General features: G+C 45.1%; 1 protein-coding gene across 1 annotated transcript in view; it reads right to left on the reverse strand.

Annotated features, from left to right (window-relative positions):
• TULP3 (TUB like protein 3) overlaps positions 1 to 22,364 on the reverse strand; it is a 46,262-nt gene that overhangs the window by 599 nt on the left and 23,299 nt on the right. The window contains 9 exon segments of the mRNA XM_007469453.1: positions 379 to 550; positions 920 to 1,018; positions 2,930 to 3,044; positions 3,409 to 3,521; positions 6,103 to 6,300; positions 6,676 to 6,809; positions 11,928 to 12,104; positions 12,827 to 12,986; positions 22,157 to 22,208. Of these exon segments, the coding sequence (XP_007469515.1) occupies positions 379 to 550; positions 920 to 1,018; positions 2,930 to 3,044; positions 3,409 to 3,521; positions 6,103 to 6,300; positions 6,676 to 6,809; positions 11,928 to 12,104; positions 12,827 to 12,986; positions 22,157 to 22,208 (1,220 nt within the window).

Below are 22,364 nucleotides of genomic sequence, written 5' to 3' on the forward strand. Positions count from 1 at the left end.
GGGGGGGCAGTGCAAGCTCGGGGGGGGCGGAAGGGCAAGGGGGGGCAGCGCAAACTTGAGGGGGGCCAGAAGGGCAAGGGGGGCAGCGCAAACTCGGGTGGGGGGGCTGGCAGGGCAAGAACCTTTCCTGAGGAAGGGCCTCTGCCTCTGCCCCCCGAGCAGCACCCCCAGGACTCCACCGGTTGCCACAAGAGACCCCTCACACGCTCCTGCCCTCAACTCAGCGGCTCAGACGGCTGACTGCCAAGACTGTAGCTCTGTCTTTCCGAGGAGGTCATTTCTTTCTTAAATCATGCTCTCCTGAGTATAACTTCCTACCAATGAAGGGCAATGCTCATTTCCGAGTTCTGTCAGAACACCTCTCTTCCTGGGGCTTACGGTCATTTTCGTGGACTATCTGGAAGTTCTTCACAGAGGCCTGAGTGACCCGGCCATGGAAGTTCAGGACGTAGGACTGGGTGTCATCGTTCCAGACGGGGGACTTGTTGTGCAGCTCGATCAAGTTCTCCATGGCTTTGTCCTGCCACTTTGAAAGCAGGCTCTCGCGGTCCTGTAGGAGAGGGGTGCGTGCTGAGGACCATCGCCAAGCGCTCACCCTCAAGGCTGTTGAGGCGGGAAGCAGAGCAGGGGCCTATTTCCTCCGTTTCAGCAAGTAGAACAGAAACAGAGCCAAAACTAAGCCGGCTTTGTTGGATTCTTATAGAATAACTAGTGTTTCTCTTTGCAGACCCAGTGGTTGCAAATCAACCACGTTAGCAACAGCACCTACCCCGAGGTCTGGAGGGCTGGCTCTCCTGAGGAAGAGTGGGCCACTCTCCAGGCTGGGCCCGGGAGGAATCGACACTGTTTTCTATTCATCTTGCCTGTATCGCAGTCTTGTTGTTAGGGTCCTTTGTTGATGAAATATGCTCTTACTTACATTTCGTGGCTGAAATGGGATTCGTTCATGATTCATATTCATCCCTGGGATGATCACAGACATTTTCCTCGGGCCTTTAAATCCGAGTACATTTGTTTCCTGGAAGAGAGGGAAATAAACAGGAACTTGACACAGAAATGAAGACGAGGCCTCATTCTTTTTTTTTTTAATACCATGCATTTCCTTTCTATCAATCTACCTACCTACCTATCTATTTATTTATGGCTGCATTGGGTCTTCGTTGCTATCTATCTATCTATCTATTTATGGCTGCACTGGGTCTTCGTTGCTGCGCGCGGCTTTCCCTAGTTACGGCTAGTGGGGGCTACTCTTTGTCGTGGTGCATGAGCTTCTCATGGCAGTGGCTTCTCTTGTTGTGGAGCACGGGCTGTAGGCGCACAGGCTATAGGCACACGAGCTTCAGTAGTTGTGGCACATGGGCTCAGCAGTTGTGGCTCGCAGGCTCTAGAGTGCAGGCTCAGTAGTTGCAGCACACGGGCTCAGTAGTTGTGGCGCACGGGCTTAGTTGCTCCGCGGCACGTGGGATCTTCCCGGACCAGGGATCAAACCTGTGTCCCCTGCATTGGCAGGCGGATTCTTAACCACTGCACCACCAGGGAGGCCCACAAGACCTCATTTTTTTTTTTTTTTTTTTTTTTTAAGACCTCATTCTTAACACAAGGCCCTCCCGGGCGTGTAAAACGGGGACAATGTGGAGAGCGCTAAACACTATTCTATTACTTCACTGCAGTTAAACAAAGAGAGACAGAGAATCAAGCCCAGGAAAATAAGGCTGTTTCCTCTTTTTAAACCTGATCCGAATTTAAAACACTCAACAGGCTCGAAACCCTACTCTCACTCTTTAGCTTTAAGTGAAATTTCAGACAGTTATGAGCAAACTGTCCAACTTTGTCATCTTCAATAAATATCGATTTCCCAGTGAGGACCCGGCACTATATGATACAGAGTGAGAATTACAGTTTAAATTAAATAGGACCTGTATCTGGAGGTAAAAAAAAATCAAATGCCCGTCAAACCAGGCAGATTATATATGAATAAAGTAAGTACATTAAATACATGGATATATGTGTATTCGTATACATACACACAAAGTCATGCACATTTAAAATATTTCATTGATTCTGAAGCTAAGAGAAGACATCTATACATTATAAAGCGTTAAGTCAAATGATTCTCAGTCACTTAGATAAAATCTCATGGGAATCAAGTGATGAGATTAATTCCAACTGATGGAAAGTTGAGACTCTGGGATCAAAGTAACAACTGAGTCGGGTTAATTCCTTCTTGCTTCTTTGACTCCACAACTTCACATGCCCACTACGCGCCAGGTCCGTGTTCACGTGGAAACAGCAGTGAATGGGGCTTTACGAACTGCTAGAGAAGGGTGGTGCTAAAGAAGCAGCCTGGGGCCCTAGAGGAAGCGCGGGGAACCAAGGGGAGCATCAGGCACATCTAGTGTCGGGAGAGACCCCCTCTGCTGACGCTGGTGGACAGGCAGAGGCAAGGAGGGGCACGGCAGGCTCTCAGGTGGGGCGCAGGGACGAGAGGAGCGGCTAGAATGATGGGAACGCACAGGGAGCGTGCCCCCCGGGGAGCCGGAAGGGAAAGGTGCAGTGTCCAGGCTTGATTCTGGACTCCAGGGGCAGCCGGAGAGGATATGGAGCAGGAGAAGAGCAGCATGAGCTGGAGCTGGACCGCTCAGCAGCGGCTGTACAGGATGAACCAGGTCGAGAGGGCGGAAAGCAGAGACGGGCTCCCAATTTACGGTAACCGCGAGCCAACGGGTAAGGGGTAACGAAGGCCTGCGTTAACACGGCAGCATTGGGAAAAGAGAAGAGGAGATGCGTGAGGGCTGTGGCTGAAACAGTAAATACAGCTACACTTGGCAATCCGTAAACAACTTGAGTATACAGAGACAAGCTTGGGAGGCGGACTGCAAGCCCAGGGCTGGGACGCCAGGAGGCTGAGGAAACGGGAGGCGGCACTCACGTAGCAGACGGCGGCCAGCTCCTGCCGCATGCAGGCCTTTTCTACCAGACCCTGGGCCTTGGCCGGGCTGACACCATGGTCATAAACTGTAAACTTGGTCCCCATGAGGTTGGACCTAGAATCAAGAGAAAAAGCCACCACAATGATCTGTATTTTTCTCCCATACAAACACAAGGTAGGAGAGGTATGGGACAGCCTCTCGGCCCACTCTCCAAAGGTCAAGGGGTCATCGTCGCTTTCTCAAAGATCTAGCCTTAAAACAAGGAAGGGCCTTAGACTTTCTATTAACTTAATTTTTTTAGATGACATCGACCGGCTCATTGTAAAACCGATATGGATTGTTCTGAAACTACAGGAATCAGACCATCAGAAGAGCAGGACAGGACACAAGGCTGCTCTCACCTGACAGGACACAAGGCTGCTTTCACCGACAGGACACAAGGCTGCTCTCACCTGACAGGATACAAGGCTGCTCTCACCTGAGTTTGCCAACATAACTGTCCCCTCCACGAGATAAATCTGTTGGATCAGTGGAGATAAGGTAGTTGGATGTTTTGCTCTTTTTCCGCTTTCTACCTGCAAGGAGAAATATCTAGAAAAGGAAAAAAATTTTTCAGTAAAAAATGCACTCAAGAGAACTGCCATGTTTGTCCTACCTATGTAGTTAGCAAATATTTAGCAACTGCCTATCATGTACCAAGCAGTCCATCTCTGGGTCTTTTTTTTTTTAAACAGGTTTAATTCACTTTGACTTTTCTTGCAGAAAAACGATGTGGTGGCCACAGCTGGAGACTGGGTCTCCCGCATGGAGACTTGGTGTGGGTCATTACAGGACGCTCAGTGAACCCCTGACAGGGACAGTCAGTGAACATGGTCTCCCTCCAGAGCTCGGGGGTGAGGCAGCCTAGGTCTTGGAGACAGCACAGAGGTGGCCTTGGCAAAGCTGCCCAGGGCAGCAGTGCAACCCCTGGCCAAGGTGCAGCATCGTCCACGCCGGCCAGCACCAGCTTCTCGGGCACAGCGGCTGGGATGACGCCAGTGTCCCGGGGCAGGATGAGAGGCACCGGCCCAGAGCCACAGTGGCCGGTCAGCCTGCAGGGATGGTCTGAGGCCGGCCGATCCTGTTCCCCCAGTAGCCTCACCACATGAGGACTACGGAGAACTTGGCCAGAACGACGGCCTCATGATGGCAGTGGCGATCTCCTTGGAGCACTGAACACCCAGACCAGCATCTGTCCACTGCAACCCCCAATAGCAACAAATGCCTTGACCCTGGGCCGCAGGGCAGAATGGGTTATATGCTCAGGCATCATTGTCAAAACCTCATCCTTGAAGGAGGGATGCTCCCAGGGAAGAGTCAGTCATCTCGGATTCCCGGCTGCATGAGCAGAAGAGATGGGTCTCCTCCAGAGCCCTGACCAGGCGGCCCAGCTGGGTGAGGGGTAGCCAATCCTTGCCCCCGGCCCTGACCCCACAAGCTCTGTGGCCTCGGGCCCCTGAGGGGCCTCCATGCCCTATCGTAGCACCAGTGTACCTGCCATTTGGGGTTTTCTGAGAGAAGACCAATCTCTGGGTCCTTATCACTTTTTCTAATCCTCATAATGCTTCTCAGAATTCACTATCAGGGTTTCCCTACTGCACAATTTTTCTAAATTCACTAGCTTGATTCTCCATATCATTATTTACAACTTTATCCCTAAAGCCTCCAGTGACTTTTTTAAAAAGCTTCATCCAATTTCATGAGTAAGAGTCTTTCCACCTTTGGAAGAGGCAGGACCCTGGACCCTGTGCTTCCCATTCTCCCTGCAACGGCTTTCCTGATGCTTCTTGCTGCATTTTGTATGTTGTTGTTCTAAACTCCTGTGACTTCCGTGATACGAGTACTGTCATATTTATGCATCCTTCCCAAACACCCCCAGACCTGGACAATAATAAGGAAGCAGGAGAGGGCGGTAACTAAGGGGAGGGGGGCACTTTGGAATCAAATAGATACAGGTTTCAATCTGGCTCTGCCACTTCTTAGTGTGTTTTGGGGCATTCCCTAAGCTGGGATAAGAAATCCTATCTTACAGCGTTGTCTTAAGGGTTGTAGGTAATAATATACATAAAGCATTTAGCACACACCTGGTAATTGTAAACACTCAGTAGATAGTGGTTATAACAACATTAATATCTACTATCATCATCTCATTTCTAGGCTCTTTTTTTTTCTTTTTTCTTTTCTTTTTTTTTTTTTTTTTTTGCGGTACGCGGGCCTCTCACTGTTGTGGCCTCTCCCGTTGCGGAGCATAGGCTCTGGACGCGCAGGCTCAGCGGCCATGGCTCACGGGCCTAGCCGCTCCGCGGCATGTGGGATCTTCCCGGACCGGGGCACGAACCTGTGTCCCCTCCATCGGCAGGCGGACTCTCAACCACTGCGCCACCAGGGAAGCCCACATTTCTAGGCTCTTAAAATCATCCACTTAGACCTGGTATTACAAAATACATTGTTCATTAGCAAGTATTAACTGCCTCAAATTTATGTGTAAAGTAAATTAGAATTTCTAGGATGAAAAACAAGACATTCCACTTGCATGTTTTCTGTTTTTCCAATTCCTCCTATTCCCTAAACCCTTCTTTCTTCCACACTGTCATAATCAAAATCAAAATCAAAGAGCACACTGGAAACTCCCCCACCCCAAAAAAAGGGATGGAGGTAAAAATAATTACATTCAAATAGTCTCTTCCATCTTGTTACCTTCTGGATAAAACTTTCTCTTTGCGGAGTGGGCAGGTTTTGACTATTAGACTCTGACCTCTTTGAAGACAGTGAGAACACAGCACTTGGGAACTAGTAAGTACAACCTAGTTCCTGTCGAATAACGGTGCTCCCCCATCCCCACCCCCCATCGTAAGACCATCAACGACCCAGCCCTGTACAGCACTCTTCCCTCCATCTCAAGATCTGTCTTAAGAACCACTTCTCAGGACTTCCCTCGTGGTCCAGTGGTTGCGAATCCACCTTCCAATGCAGGGGACGCTGGTTCGATCCCCGGTCGGGGAACTAAGATCCCACATGCCTCGGGGCAACTAAGCCCAGTGCCTCAACTACTGAGCCCACACACTCTGGAGTCCACATGCCACAACTAAGACCTGACACAGCCAAAAAAAAAAAAAAGACCCACTTCTCATACCTTCCGATTTTCGTCCTTTTCCAAGTGCATATAGTAGGTAGGGAAAAGCCCCCGATCCATTCCTTTTTTATCCCGAGTTATCCGACACTTCACTGTGACACCTCGAGGGGCAGGACTGTATGCGAAGCCCTCTAAATTCTCTATTTCTCCCAGCTGATTATCAGTGTGCTGGGCTGCAGTTCCGGAAGCTCCTGTATCCTGAAAGAACAGCCACATGTGAGCAGTAGGCGGCTGGGTCAGGAAACCTCATATTCTCTTTGAGAAACACTTAAAGGACAAAATAACTTACTGATTAACCTGTATGTCTCAGTCTTCTGACAAGGTAGGCAAAAACTCTGAGAAGTTAAATAGGTATACGAATATTGGGAGTAATGAAACAGCAAAGTATGAAAATGGGATACGGCTTCACAGAAGCTGGTTCAAGACACAAGAAATTAGGGAGTGGTGGGCTTTAAGTGTGGATTCCAGCTTAAATCTTTGAAGCAGCCCTCGTCCAGTAATGGCATTTAAATAGCGGAGATGCTTAGGAGGCAGTGAAATCAGCTCAGAGGAAAAAGTTTCAGAGCTACATACTGTGGCTGGCTTCTGGCTGGATGCAGAACTGGGTCTCTCTGCCTCTGAAGAGGACGAATGAGATCTTAGTTTTTTCCCTTCTCCTTCCTCCCCATCAGTCTCCTCCTCATCAAAGTTCAAACTCCCTGAGATCCCTGGCAGAAAGGGAGAAACTGTCAAAAAGGGCCAGAGACCTTTGAACCAAATATAATTTTAACTTCCTTGCTTAAAAATTCCAAGCTGTTCTGACTTAAAACATGGCTATTTAATCCAAATTTTGACAATTCTTTCTTCATATTCTCACCTGGATCCATCCCTTGTTTTCCCTTCCTGCTGTTCCCTTCCCTAATTTATCCTCTTTTGCAAATCATATATCTGATAAACGATGAATATCCAGAATATATAACTCAACAGCAACAAAAACAAACCCAATTCAAAAATGGGGGAAGAGGGCTTCCCTGGTGGCACAGTGGTTAAGAATCCGCCTGCCAATGCAGAGCACACGGGTTCGAGCCCTAGTCCGGGAAGATCCCACATGCCGCGGAGCAACTAAGCCTGAGTGCCACAACTACTGAGCCTGCGCTCTAGAGCCCGCAAACCGCAACTACTGAGCCTGCGTGCCATAACTACTGAAGCCCGCGCTCCACAACGAGAAGCCACCGCAGTGAGAAGCCCGTGCACCGCAGCCAAGAGTGGGCCCCGCTCGCCACAACTAGAGAAAGCCCGCGCACAGCAACGAAGACCCAACGCAGCCCAAAATAAATAAATAAAAATAAATAATTTTTTAAAAATGGGTAAAGGACTTGAACAGACATTTCTCCAAAGAAGATACATAAATGGCCAACAAGCACATGAAAAGATGCTCAACATCACTAGTCATTAGGGAAATGCAAATCAAAATCACAGTGAGAAACCACCTGACAATCACTGGGATGATTATTATAAAAAACAAAATCCAAAAAACAGAAAATAAGTGTTGGTGAGGATGTGGAGGAACTGCTGGTGGCAAATGCAAAATTATGCAGCCACTGTAAAAAACAACATAGTGGTTCCTAAAAATATATATACAGAATTACCATATAATCCAGGAATTCCACTTTTGGGTGTATACCCAAAAGAACTGAAAGCAGAGACTCAGACAGATACTTGAACAACCAATGTTCACAGCAGCATTATTCAGTTTTCAAAAGGTGGGAACAACCCAAATATCCACCAACTGATGAATAAACAAACTTTTGTATATACATAAATAGAATGTTATTCAGCCTTAAAAAGGAATAAAATTCTGACACAGGCTACAACATGAATGAATCTTAAAGACATTATGCTAAGTGAAACAAGCTAGACACAAAAAGGACAAATACCTTATGATTCTACTTTTATGAGGCCTAGAATAGTCAAATTCATAGAGACAGAAAGTATAACAGAGGTTGCCAGGAGCTGGGGGTGGGGCAGGGGATAGGGAGTTGGTGTTTGATGGGGACAGAGTCTCAGTCTGGGAAGATGAGAAAGTTCTGGAGATGATGGTGGTGATGGCTGCACAACAATGTGAATGTACCTAATGCCACTGAGCTGTGTGCACTTACAAACGGTTAAAATGGTAAACGCTACGCACATTTTACCGCAATAGATGTCTCTATCAGTTACTTCTTTGTTTTCCTACATTTTTTTCATCGTTAGTCTTGTGAACTAATTTGAGTTGGGAATGTTTGTTTGTTTGTTTGTTTGTTTTTTGCAGTATGCGGGCCTCTCACTGTTGTGGCCTCTCCCGTTGCGGAGCACAGGCTCCGGAGGCGCAGGCTCAGCGGCCATGGCTCACAGGCCCAGCCGCTCCGCAGCACATGGGATCTTCCCGGACCGGGGCACGAACCCGCGTCCCCTGCATCGGCAGGCGGACTCTCAACCACTGCGCCACCAGGGAAGCCCCCGAAATGGGAATGTTTGAAGTATTACTACCTTGGACCTTTTACAGAAAACTTCAAACTATCTGATTAAAAACTATTTTTTCATTTTATCCTCACATTTATATGAGTTTGAGGAGGAGCGACTGGCAAGTCTTATTTTTTGTTTTGTCTCTTGCTTGTTTACGGGACACAAAGTGTGCTGTGTGTTACAAAAGAAGCACGACACTCAAATTTACACGTGAGAGGATGATGCTCCAGGAGAAGCATTTCTGCCCAGGAGAAAGGGGCAGAGCTACGGGAGAGACCCACCTCGCTTTTCTCTGTGGTCTACAAGGTAAAGTCACCCCTCATACAACAGCTGGAACAGCCCTCAAGTCACACATGACAAGGAGACTGAACAACAAGCAGTGCTGCCCACATTCATCTACCTCAGAGGAGGGACAATGGTGGTCTGTTTTACATAGTTCACAAAATAAATGGTATCAAGTTTTTCTCAAGGACACCCAAGGATAAGACTAAAGCCAGTTAAAAAATCTCAAGTGAAAACATATGTCCATACAAAAACTTATGCGTAACTATTTATAGCAGCATTATTCATAATAGCCAGAGTGGAAACAACTCAAATGCCCATCAACTGATAAAGGGAGGAACAAAACATGGCTTATCCATACAACGGAATGTGACTCAACGACAGAAAAGAACGAAGCACTGACACAGGCTACAACATGGATGAACTCTGAAAACATGATGCTAAGTGAAAGCCAGGCATAAAGGACCACAGAGTGTATGACTGATTCTGTTTATATGAAACACCAGAATAGGCAAATCTGCAGAGACAGAAAGTAGACTGGCGGCTGCCCAGGGATGGGGAGATGGAGGGAAATGGGAAGTGACTGCTAACAGGTATGAAGTTTCTTTGGCGTCAGACAACATTCTAAAATTGATTGTGCTGATGGCTGCAGACCTCTGTGAATATACTGAAGGCCCAATCAATTGTTCACTTTACATGGGTGAATTGTATGGTATGTGAATTATATCTCAATAAAGCTATTATTTTAAAAATTCTTTGGTTTGTGAAGGACATTTCTTTCTTTCTTTTTTCTTTCCTAAAACGTTAACTTTTGGGGACGGGTAGCAAAACGCATAAAACTCTAGGGATCTCACTCTCACGTGGGTGCCTTCACTCAGTACTACGTTTTCTTGTTTTTTTTAAAATTGAAGTATACGTGATTTACAATGTTAGTACTATGCTTCCAAATGCCATATTTGTACCAAGAACTCAGTTTATGTGAATACATGTTTTAAGATGGAGATCAAGGATTTCTCCCAAACTTGTAAGACAAGCAAACTGGATCCCCACTCGAGGAACGTTATCTTCCAAACTGACACTTCTTAAGTCTTAGTCAAGAGAGCACTTAATGGCTTCTATGGTCCAGATGCAACTTGTTCAGACTTAAAAAGGCATTAACCCATCTGGTCCTGAAAGGCCAATTCTGAGAAAGAACACAGCGGTCATTTAATAGGGCAGAGTACAAGGGACAGCTTGGTATTTACAGTAAGGGATCAAGAGCTAGACTAAGACTCAGAAAATCTAGGTCTGCCGCTATTCAGCTCGATGACCTGCGGTAAGTAATCTAGCTTTTGGTTAAACTGAGAGTTCTCTTTGCTCTGGCTCCTCCACATCTTTCACTATCTCTTGTTATAATAACGATAGGAAAGTAACAGAATTACCATGGCCACATTCACATTACAGACAGGGAAACTGAGGCAGAGAAAAGTTGTGCTGCTTTCCCCTTTACCAGCCAGAGGTGGCAGAGCTGAGACTCCAAACCACGCTGGCTGGCCCCAGAGCTGAGCCCTAAATCACGCCACACCCTGCCCCAGTTTCCACAAATACATCACGCTCTATACACCTGATGCCTCTGCTAACGTAATTTCTTCTGCCCAAGTCTGCCACCTAACCAACTAGCGGTGTGATCTAGAACGAATTACTTAGCCTTTCTGAGAGCCAATTTTCTTACATGTGAAAAGGAGAGGCTGACACGTGTAACCCCTCACAGTACTGTCACAAACACTGAGATAAGGTATGTCAAGTGCCTGACAAGCAAAAGACATTCACAGTGCCAGTCTCCAGCCGCTCCTGAGCTGACAGCTGTGCACAGAAGCACACGTACCCCTCACGCCTCAGCTTAGTCGCCACCTCCTTCCATGTGGTTCTTGTCCCTCTCACTGCCCCACAGTGGAGTTCTAATTCTCCTGCTTTCTACTCTATACACCAAAATGTAGCTCGAGATCAGGCCATCAGCCAAACCATCTCATTAGCCCATGTCTCTCCAGGCCCCTTCCCACCTGTCACCTCGCGCTCTGCACTCCAGCCCTTCTGAGCTGCCGGCTCGTCTTCCCGCATCACGCTCTGGCTTAGATGTCACCTCCAGATCAACTCTGGTTGGGCACCCCTCTCCACACTCCCTTGGCTATTTAGGTCCATGAAGCCTCAATTTAGGGGCACGAAGCCTCAATCAGAATAAATGCTCCATGAGGGCAGGAACCTCGTTCACAATTGTATCCTAAGTGCCTAGAACAAGGCCTGATATATAGCATATCCTCAATACATGTTTTCTAAATGAATGAATATACGAATCCATTTGAATGTACATCTATCCTGCCAGTCTGTGGTAGAACCTCCTGACTCACATATCCCAGTACCCAGCAATGCCTATGACAAAGCAGGTACCCAGCAAACATCCAGTCATTACTGGCCGTCAGTCTTCTCATCTGCAAAGGGGATGCTTAATTCCTTCTCGCTATAAAATTAGTTTTCTAAGAAGGAGAAGACTACAAAGGACCTCTGAAGCGTACAGGAATATTTACGAGAATAACTCCAACCGGCAGAAAGCAGAGGCTCTAATGGAAAAAGTATTATTAGTTTAAGGATATTTTGATCCAATTTGTGTTCCCACTAAGCTGGCTATTTATCTCTCCCCTTATCACTAGAGGAATATAAACCGTGAAACAGAGGCAGGGTAGGGTGCTGAGGGGCAACTCAAAGGAACAGGGTGGGGATGACGAAAATAAAATGTCAAAAGGAAGGAAATAGCCGTAACAGTAGCTAATGCTGCTGACATTACACACACACACACACACACACACACACACACACACACACGCACACACGCACGCGCGCGCGCGCTTATATATGTATTTTGGCTGCATCGCGCAGCTTGTGGGATCTTAGCTCCCCGACCAGGGATCAAACCTGGGCCCTTGGCAGTGAAAGCACAGAGTCCTAACCACTGGACCGCCAGAGAATTCCCTGTTTTATATTTTATCTAACTAACTCACTGCCTCAAAACTGTTACCAATCCTCACCATGTTTCTGGAGAATCTCCTGAAGATCTGGCTTGGAAGCAGGGTCCCAAGTGCTATCTCCATCAGCACTTCCTTCAGTATCCTCCTCCGTGGCAGAAGATCCTACTGAGAGAACGTGAAGTCTGGTTTCCACATCTTGAGCATCTGGCTTCAGGAAGGCAGCGGGACCATCAATGCCTAGGGGCCCAACATAAAGAAAAAAGAAGAAAGCATTATCCACTATTTGGCTGGATGGTTTTGGTGTATGTGATCTGAATTAAGAAGCACCAAACTGTTTCACTTCTCCTTCTTTAACATCCACGAGGACATTTGTTAACAGCGGAATCCATTTTATTATCTGGTGTTCATTTTATCAACACGACCTGACTGCCACTAAAGTAAATGTACCTGATGCTGTGCTTTAGAAACTTAAGAATGAGACTGAAAGCCAAGTAGGTCCTCCGAAGTCCATCCAGATCTCGTCCAAACCAGGAGCCGAGGGGTCTAGCTTTAGAGTTGTTTAACCCTGTTCCTCCTTTACCCCGTCGCTGACTCCGATGTCCCTCTGAGTCCGGCTACTGGAAGAATGGGTGCTCTCTACCTGCTCCTGGCTTCATGGTTAACTCTGCCAGGAGGCAACAATCGAGCCTGGAAGCTCCTCAAGTGGGCAGTTCTGGACACTTTCATTTTGCATCTAAAGCAACAGTTCCAGGACGGCTGTGAACTTTAAGGTATCCTCCACTGATCAGACCACTGCTTTTATTCCAACTCAAAGGCCCTGAATGGGATTAGAAAGATAAACGAAGGTACCTGGTAACGATGCTAATATTGTCCCTTTGGTCCACCTGACAGTCCTCCTGCCTCCCCCAGGCTTGTGAAAACCGCGCCGCAGCAGGCAGAGATGCTGCCCGAGTACACACCGTGCAGGATGACGCCGCTGTGCGGGGCCTGAGGCTCCACCAGCGGAGCGCGCTCCTCGCTTCCCCTCGGCTTTGACCGACGTGGCCGGGCTTCTGGGTTCGGCTGCACCATGAGCGGCTCCAGGCGCTTCTTTCTCTGCTTCTTCTCCAGCAGGGCTCTCTGGGGAAAATTGTGACCGTACAGCCAGGAGAGTGACGATGAGACCTAGCTGCTTCAACACATACAGTCTTTCACGGATCCTTACAAAACCTCTTGTAAATTAAATTTTCCCACTTAAGAAATGGGGAAACTGAGACACAGAGAGAGGTAAGGATTCATTCACTTCATTTAATAAATATTTACGAAACGCCTATAAAAGATCTATCTAAAATTATACAAATGTATTTCTAGCAAAGCTGAGACCATGATCTAAGTATATTAAAAAGATATAGTAATTAACATATTATGATCAAAGCACAATCAAGTTTAAAATATATGAACACATATGAATAGGAGAAAAGATGAAGGAACACGGTAATGGTGATTTCTCTGGGTGGTAGAATATGGATGATTATTTTTCATTTTCCTAGTTTTCTAAATTTTCTTACTTTTGTAACTGGAAGAAAAAGATAAAACTTGTTATCAGAAAAAAAAAAAAACCAAAACAAACCAAAAAAAAATACTTGTTAATCCACCGGGTGTGGAGAAAAGGGGACCCTCCTGCACTGTTGATGGGAATGTAAATTGGTGCAGCCACTATGGAGAACAGTATGGAGGTTCCTTAAAAAATTAAAAATAAAGCTACCATATGATCCTGCAATCCCACTCCTGGGCATGTATTTGGAGAAAAACGTGGCTCGAAAGAATACATGCACCCCAATGTTCATTGCAGCGCTGTTTACAATAGCTAAGACATGGAAGCAACCTAAATGTCCATCGACAGACGAATAGATAAAGAAGATGTGGTACATATATACAGTGGAATATTACTCAGCCATAAAAAAGAATGAAATAATGCCATTTACAGCAACATGGATGGACCTAGAGATTCTCATACTAAGTGAATCAGAGCAAGACAAGTACCATATGATATCGCTTCTATGTGGAATCTAAAAAACAATGATACAAATGAACTTATTTACAAAACAGAAATAGACTCACAGAGAATGAACTTGTGGTTACCAAAGGGGAAGGACTGGGGTCAGGGGGGAAGGATAGAACGGGAGTTTGGGATTGACATATACACACTACTCATATTTAAAATAGATAACCAACAAGGACCTACTGTATAGCACAGGGAACTCTGCTCAATATTCTGTTATAACCTAAATGGGAAAAGAATTTGAAAAAGAATAGACACATGTATATGTATAACTTAATCATTTTGCTGTACACCTTAAACTAACAACATTATTAATCAACTATACTCCAATATAAAATTAAAAATTAAAAAAAACTTATTATCCTCTAAACCCCAAACTATTTTCATGGTTTTTTTTTTTTTTTTTTTTGCGGTACGCGGGCCTCTCACTGTTGTGGCCTCTCCCATTGTGGAGCACAGGCTCCGGACGTGCAGGCTCAGCGACCATGGCTCACGGGCCCAGCCGCTCCGCAGCATGTGAGATCTTCCCGGACCGGGTCACGAACGCGTGTCCCCCGCATCGGCAGGCAGACTCTCAACCACTGCGCCACCAGGGAAACCCTATTTTCATGTTTTAATAAGCTAAAAAGCAGTAAGTTTTGCTTTCTTGCTCATTTTTACATAATTAGTAATCCAACAAATTAGCGCTGAGGATAAGATGGGGAAAAAATGGCAGTTGGAAAATTTCAATTAAAAAACAATCAACTCTATGGATAAAAGCAAGAAAGAAGAGTAGGGTAGCAGGAAAAGTCAGGAAAAACGCATGAGAGACTATCAGACAAAAATCCAATGAGATGAAAAGGAAGGTACCAGCATATATACTATTTTTAAGCCTTGGCAAATAAGAGCTTATAATACATAGAAATTACTATGGATCTGGGACGTCTCAGAACAGGAGAGTGTCAAACCACAAGCTAAAAAATTAAGCCATGATTTAAAAGCAAAGATATTATAACCTACTTCACTGTTTCTCAGGCAAAAAGCCAACTGTTTACTTTTTTCACTGATATTTTGCTTTTAAAAAGTGCCACTAGGAAGAAGAGTTAACCTAAGGGGTGAGACTATTAGCAGGAAAGGAGCCATTTTTTCCAGAACTGGCCTGATGAAAGCCTGCAGATAAATTCAGAAGACAGAAGAAATATACCTATTCTTTTTTACCCAACCTTGTGCATAAGGAAAAAGACTAGGGGTGCTAAAATAATATGCCAAAGGGACTATACTGTCAAGAATGAAAAGACAGTTTAGAGCAAGTTGGGAAAGAATAATTGGGGTTTTTGAGGTTATTTTGAGATCCATGAATTAATACGCACAGGTGGACCTTAATGTCCCAGGAACACTAAATATACAGGAGGTTATAATGAGGTTCTCCCCCTGGAACTTGCTGATAAGATTCTTCTAGCAACTAAGAAGTCTGTATAATGGATAAGAGGTAAACTAAATGCCTGAAAGAGATGGTAAGTAAACACGAAGTATAAAGACATGAGAAACTGTCGCATATTATCCATGTGGCCATAGCTGTTTAGCCTCAAATAGTCTCATAACTGTGAAACAACTGGGACTTCCCTGGAGGTCCAGTGGTTAACACTCCGCTCTCCCACTGCAGGGGCACGGGTTTGATCCCTGGTCCAGGAACTAAGTTCCTGTATGCCGCGTGCTACGGCCAAAACAATAAAAAATAAAATAACTGTGAAACAACTGATGAAACAAGAACACGAGCTACAGCGAATCCATTTTATTAACATATGTAAATAAAAAACTGTTGTACAGAAAAGGAGCATTCTGCTTGTGGTCTAGAAAAAAGCAGCCAAAGAGCAAGAATTTGACAGAATATGTCCATCCTGTCCAAGAAAGAGAGATACTGACTCTGGCAGACAAGCGCACCCTATCTACTGGGAAAGCTCCCTCTCTCTGAGGACAGGAAACTATCCAAGGCTTCTTCATGGTCTTGTTGAGCGAGCCCTCAGGACTATCTCCTTCTCTTTCCTCTGACTCCTTGCTTACCAATCAGCCTTCTCATTTTCAGTCTAACTTCTTGCTCTTCCCAAGAACAGAGCATCATAAACAGTAGCAATGAATACACAGGGCAAGATTACAGAGTCCTCACTGTAAATGAATAAACTGGCATCTTGCTTCATGACTGAGTGTTGTAAGTTTGACTGGTGTGCGTCTGTTCCAGAGGACAATGCTGCCTGTGGTCTAGAAAAGGAGAACCAAAGAGCTAGATGTCACGTTACATCTGGGCTCACTGACATAACCAAGTTCTGAGACCTGCAAAGGGTAGACTAGATCTGTGGCCACAGTTATCCTATTAAGGTGTCTGGTGAAGCCCTACTCTATCCATGTCAACGCTAGTCACACCCATTCAGATCAACAACTTAAGAAAAAACAACTCTAGATTCAAACTGTGAACCTCAGGGACACAGCTGCTACATTACTGCACTAAATGTACCCTCCTATTGTCCAAGTTTGTAAATAAGAAAAAAACACACAAAATACCCACAAATGGGCAAACTGCCATCTTGGTAAGAACCAGGACCTAACTTAGCGTATTCTAATCACCCTCACATAATCTGGACGGAGGAGGAGAGATGTGGTCGAGTTCCAGTGTAATGGTGTCACTTATTTATGCTTTACCCTCGCTGAAAAGCTAAGAGTGCTTTAGATGAGGCTATGTAAATAAAGGGCTCCTTACCTTTGTAAGGGGAAGGTCAGGGCAGTCGGGAAAGAGCCAAAGGTGACTGTTTGATGCCTAAATACAATTAAAAATGTTGACTTCAGGACTTTTAAGTGTCACATAAACTAAACCTTTAAACTTCCCAGCTCCCTGGAAACTGAGCAATAACTCAAAGAATCCGTCTTCTCCAGAATCTGCTGGTAGGTCCTACTATCATTCCCTGAAGCAAAATATTGAATGGTAATACCAGAATAAATGGGAAATAAAGCAGATTATATTTGGGGGGGGGGTTTCTATCAAAGGACTCTATCCAATAAAATAATAAATCCCATGCAAGCCTCAAATTAATGATAGCTTGAGATTCCACTGATTCTCAATTTTCTAAGGACTCCCAGAGATAATGGGTTGGTTACTTTATGACACACATTACCTGTGTAACCGCAGGTACAACCACCAAGATCACAATGGTTGCCAGAGGTCTATCAGTTTGGCTAAAAATAATCAACCTTCCTGGCACACAAAGAGAGATCATGGGAGGATGGAACTAAAAGTTTAAAATTGGACTTTTTTTTTTCCCTGTTGCGGAGCACAGGCTCCAGACACGCAGGCTCAGCGGCCATGGCTCACGGGCCCAGCCATTCCGCGGCATGTGGGATCCTCCCAGACCGGGGCACGAACCCACGTCCCCCGCATCGGCAAGCGGACTCCCAACCACTGCGCCACCAGGGAAGCCCAAAATTGGACTGCTTTTTTGGCCACACCAAACGGCTCTGGGGATCCTAGTTCCCTGACCAGGGGTGGAACCCGGGCCCCTGCAGTGGAAGAGCCGAATCCTAACCCCTGGACCGCCAGGAGTCCCTGAATCAGACTTCTTTAAGTACCGATTCGACGCACTGATGGCTGCCTCCCTTCGAAGTATACATATCCATAGATGGGGACCCAGCCCAAAGGGACTGTGCTATACTTTAATCCATTGACCGCCAGATGGCATAAACGCTCTCCACCTAACGTGCATTCCTGTCTGAGTAACATCCCTGAAATAGTCTGAAAATCTTTACACTCTGGAGCTAGCTAAGGTGTCACATACCCTGAAAATATGAGTATCTAGCGACAGTAGTAAAAATAAAAGCAAAATATACTCAGTGGGAATAAATGGTGGTGGGACAACTGGATATCCACATGCAAAGAGTGATTTTGGACCCTGCCTCATACCATATAAAAAGATTAACTCAAAACAGATCATGGAAAGTGTAAAACTCTTAGAAAAAACCACAGGAGCAAGTCTTTGTAACCTCGTTTAGGCAATGATCTCTTAGATGACACTCCAAGTGCAAGTGACAAAAGAAAAAATAGATAAAAATTTTGGGCTGAAGATGATACCATCAAAAAAGTAAAAAGACAACCCACAGAATTGGAGAAATTATTTACAAATAATATTTCTGATAAAGAACTTGGGTCTACACTGTATAAAGAACTCTTACAACTCAAAACCAAAAAGAAAGTAACCCAGTTTAAAAACGGGCAAAGGATCTGGATGGACATTTCTCCAAAGAGAACATACAGATGGCCACTAAAAATGCTCAACATCACTAGTCATTAGGGAAATGCAAGTCAAGACTATAATGAGACTCTGCTTCAGACTCACTAAAATGGCTCTAATCAAAGACAGACAGTAATAAGTACTGGCAGGAAAGTGGGGAAACTGGAAGCCTTATACACTGCTGGTGGGAGTGTAAAATGGTCAGTGACTGTGGAAAACAGTCTGGCAGTCCCTTGAAATGTTCAACACAGAGTTACCATATGACCTGCAAAGCCACTCCTATTACCCAAGGCATATTAGGTATATCTTGGTATACCTATACTTGGGTAGATCACCCAAGAGAAATGAAAACACGTCCACACAAAAACTTGTACACAGATGCTCAGAGAAGCATAATTTGTAATGTGGAAACATCCCAAATGTCCATCAACTGATGAATGGAGAAACAGAATGTATTCAATAGTAAAAAGGAATGAATTCCTGATACATGCTACAACATGGGTGAGCCCTTTGCTAAGCCAAAGAAGCCAGGCACAAAAGACTGTATATTGTATGATTCCACTTACACAAGATTTAAAAATCATTTGTACACTGTAACTGAGCATTAATAATATGTGAATTACATTTCAATAAAGCTGTTCAAAAATCTGTATAGGACAAAAACAGCCATGTGTAAATTATCTGAAAGTCTAGGATTTTTAAACATTCAATTCTAAGATGAACTATCAGAAAAACAGCATAGATATGAAGGAAGTGAATTTAATCAAATCAATAACACTGTAGTGGATGATAAAAGAATACACTGAGAGAATGGAAATGGTCTCTGTGGAAATAAGGTAAGTAGAACTGAAGAGCAGGATTCACCTTGTGTCTCTAGTACGAATGATCCAAGGCAGGGAGTGTCCTGGCCAGATATCATGTATCTCATTCCTTGGGCAGGCACATCCCTTTAGTAGAGATGAATTAATTACACCATCACACAATGATTTTTACAATAAAGCTCATTTTACAAACTCCACTTGCTCTGATTTCGAACTCACCAGACAGACTCTTCTAATGGGAAACTGATGACCTGATGATTCTGGTATATGGTTCACTAGCAATTAATAAATTAATCCCGACTAAGATTCACTGCTTATGATACTGGTTAGCATGAACCAATCCTCACAAGACTGATTAACTCTGGTTGCTCTCAGCAAACTAATTCTCAAGCTCAGACTAGTAACTCTCAACCACAGGGACATTCCCACAGCAGAATTCCCACACCGCAGGCGGGGTGGGGAGAGGGAGGGTCCCCAGCCCCTCCTAACTCCACTGACACTCACTGTCACGGATGGGAATGCCCCGTACCCCTCAGAGGTGGGGGTGGGGGTGGGGACTGGCATGCCCTGGACTGTGAGCCTCCCACCAAGAGGCTACCAGCCTGGAGGCCAGAGTGAGAGCTACCGAGCCCTCCTCAAGGCACCGCCATCCATCCCAGCCCTAACTCCCACACTCCAAGATCCTCCCCAACAACCTGTTATTTTACCCAGTCTGACCTTGCTCCACACACGAAATAACTGGGGTTCACAGAATCTGAGGACCCTTACTTAAAATCACACAGCTAATTAAAGGCACAGCTACAACGGGAACCAAAGTCTGCTTCTGGGCCCAGTGTTGCATTCAGTATGTGGCACTGCCTTTCCTGCTACAGGCCGTCTGATGGTGAAGTCCCTGACCCCCTGCTCTTCTGTTCATGGCAGCATTTCAGGGCTCGCATAGGATTCTCAAACACTATTTAGCAACAAAATGTATACATCAGGTCCAAAGAGATTGCTTTGAATCTTTAAAAATTCCCATAAAATTTTATGTCTTTATATTCACTGACTATCTCTGGTAAAGAACTAGCCAAGTAGAGGGAGAAAGACTTTTCACCAAATACCTTTTTTGTATTATGTGAATTCTTATTCTTTTATTCTTTTTTTATTTTTTTGGCCATGCAGCAGGCGGGGTCGTAGCCCCCGACCAGGGGTAGAACCTGTGGCCCCTGCAGCGGAAGCGCTGAGTCCTAAGCACTGGCTCGCCAGGAAAGTCCTTCATATGCTTTTATTACCTACGTAAAACCATAATTTAAAAATGTTTGTACTACAAAAAGGCTTACAAAATCCCCAAATTCCAAAATACCACACACATACCACACCACATGTAGCATTCTCACTGAAAAGAATACAAATTACAAAATAGTTGGGCCATCTTTTTTAAAAATCCAGAAAATATACCTATACACAAAACTCAGAAACTACACAAAATTTAAATCTTATGTCTTATTTCATTACTTGGTAGATTTCATTTCATGTTAGCAAGGGATGTACCCCTGAGCCTTATAAAAATAAATCAAAGATCTAAACAAAAATCTAAAATCTTGTGGTATGTCTCCCTAAATACAGTCTGCTGTGCAATGGAATGTAAAGGATAGAGGGCTCTTCGCAATTATTCTGCTCTTGGGCAGGGGCGGGGGAACTGATAAATCTATATCTAATCAGGATTTCCCTCGTGATCCCAGATTCATTTCTTTCCTGTGTTTATGTGTTTTTTCAGTACTAGAAAGAACTGTTTATTTTACAGGCTCAGCAGCAGTTTTACAGAATCAGGTGCACAACCCGAGCTGGTTCCTCTGCTTAGAGGCCACATGCCCTGCACAGGGAGATGCAGGCAGTCTCTTGTGGCCGTTTCCTACCCTGCTGTGCAACACCAGATTTGCTTAAAATGTGCCCCAGTCTCCTTAAAGGATGACAGCAGTGGTTGTGAGGAAGCCTGCCTGTCCATGAAGCTGCTACTGCTGGGCTCCCTGGGCCAGGACACCTGGAGGTGGGCAGGGCGAATGGTGCGCACCACCACCGGGCCTCGTCCAGAGGCGGCGAGGCCGAGCCCAGCCAGGGAGGAGGGCTGTGGGCAGAGCAGGCTGAGTGGTGCTGACCACCAAGGCAACTGCCACCACCTTGAAGCGGAGGGTCCCTGAAGACCACTGGGCCACGCTCCGTTCCAGGCACACAGGAGAAGGCCTCCCAGGTGGTGGCCTGAGAGGCGGTGGACTTGGTGACAGGCCCCATGGAGGCACCATGGACACCAAGGGCTTGGGAGGGGCCCTGGAGGCCAGATGGTCCCAGGCGCGTCCCCATGGAGACCTCGTAACTAGTTTGTAGTGATTCCACCTTTAAAGTAATTTACTACACTCCAAGTCCCGTTACGAGGTCCAACAGCAACATAAAAAAGCAAGACAAAACTTTGGAGGTATTTTTAGTCACCTACCACTCTAGACACTGATTGTTAATGATCCTACATCACAGCCTGGACCTACAGAATTTCCTGAATTAGAAAACATTCATATGGAAGTAATATATGTTGGGTATAGGTTCTAAACTGACTTATCATTATGATCACATCATGTAACAATACAAAACTGTTCATTTATTCCTTCCTTCATTCAAACATTTAATGAAGGACTACTATGGGCCCAGCCCTAGGCCAGGAACTTCTGATATAATGGTCATCATTAACAGACTCAGTTCCTGTTCTCATGGAGCTTAGTCTAATGGAGGAAATGAACATAAGTCAAATCAGTGCAAAAAAAAGATAATAATAATGCATAAGTGAAAAGTGGGACCAGTGCTGTGAAGAAAAGTATTCTGTAGACAACAGAGGCTTTTAAGCAGCACAGTACCATTTTCAGATTTGCATTTTAAGATAAGGAAAAGATCTTGTAGTTACATGAAATTACAGTGCAGAGAGGTGTTTAAGGCACAGCAGGATCAAATTAACTACACAGAAATACAATGTCAACATTTTCCTAATTCTTATGACAGCTGCCAAGGGATTTTAGTGATTGTAAATCTAAGGCCAGTTTTAATGCTGATGTCCTCAAGGCATGTGGGTCTTGCCAGAGCCCAAAGTCCAGACCATCAGCTTCATGGTCAGTATAGCTGTCCACATCTTTCAAGAGAGGAGACTCTGCTCACCTGATTATCCAGTTTCAGCTGCCGGAGCTTCATGGTCTCATCCTCAAAGGCACTGTTAAAAAAAACATGAAAAAAAAAAAGCATGTAAAGAGAACAACCTTTTAAAACCATGTCAATCTCATCTTTTCCATGTGTCTAGTCCTTTGGACTATTTGGAACCAATTAATTCTACCTTAGGGAAAGCACGGGTTTCTAGATGCTGCCCACA

This window comes from Lipotes vexillifer, unplaced genomic scaffold (genome assembly GCF_000442215.2).
Source record: "Lipotes vexillifer unplaced genomic scaffold, Lipotes_vexillifer_v1.1 scaffold395, whole genome shotgun sequence".
In the NCBI taxonomy this organism is placed as follows: Eukaryota; Metazoa; Chordata; class Mammalia; order Artiodactyla; family Lipotidae; genus Lipotes; species Lipotes vexillifer.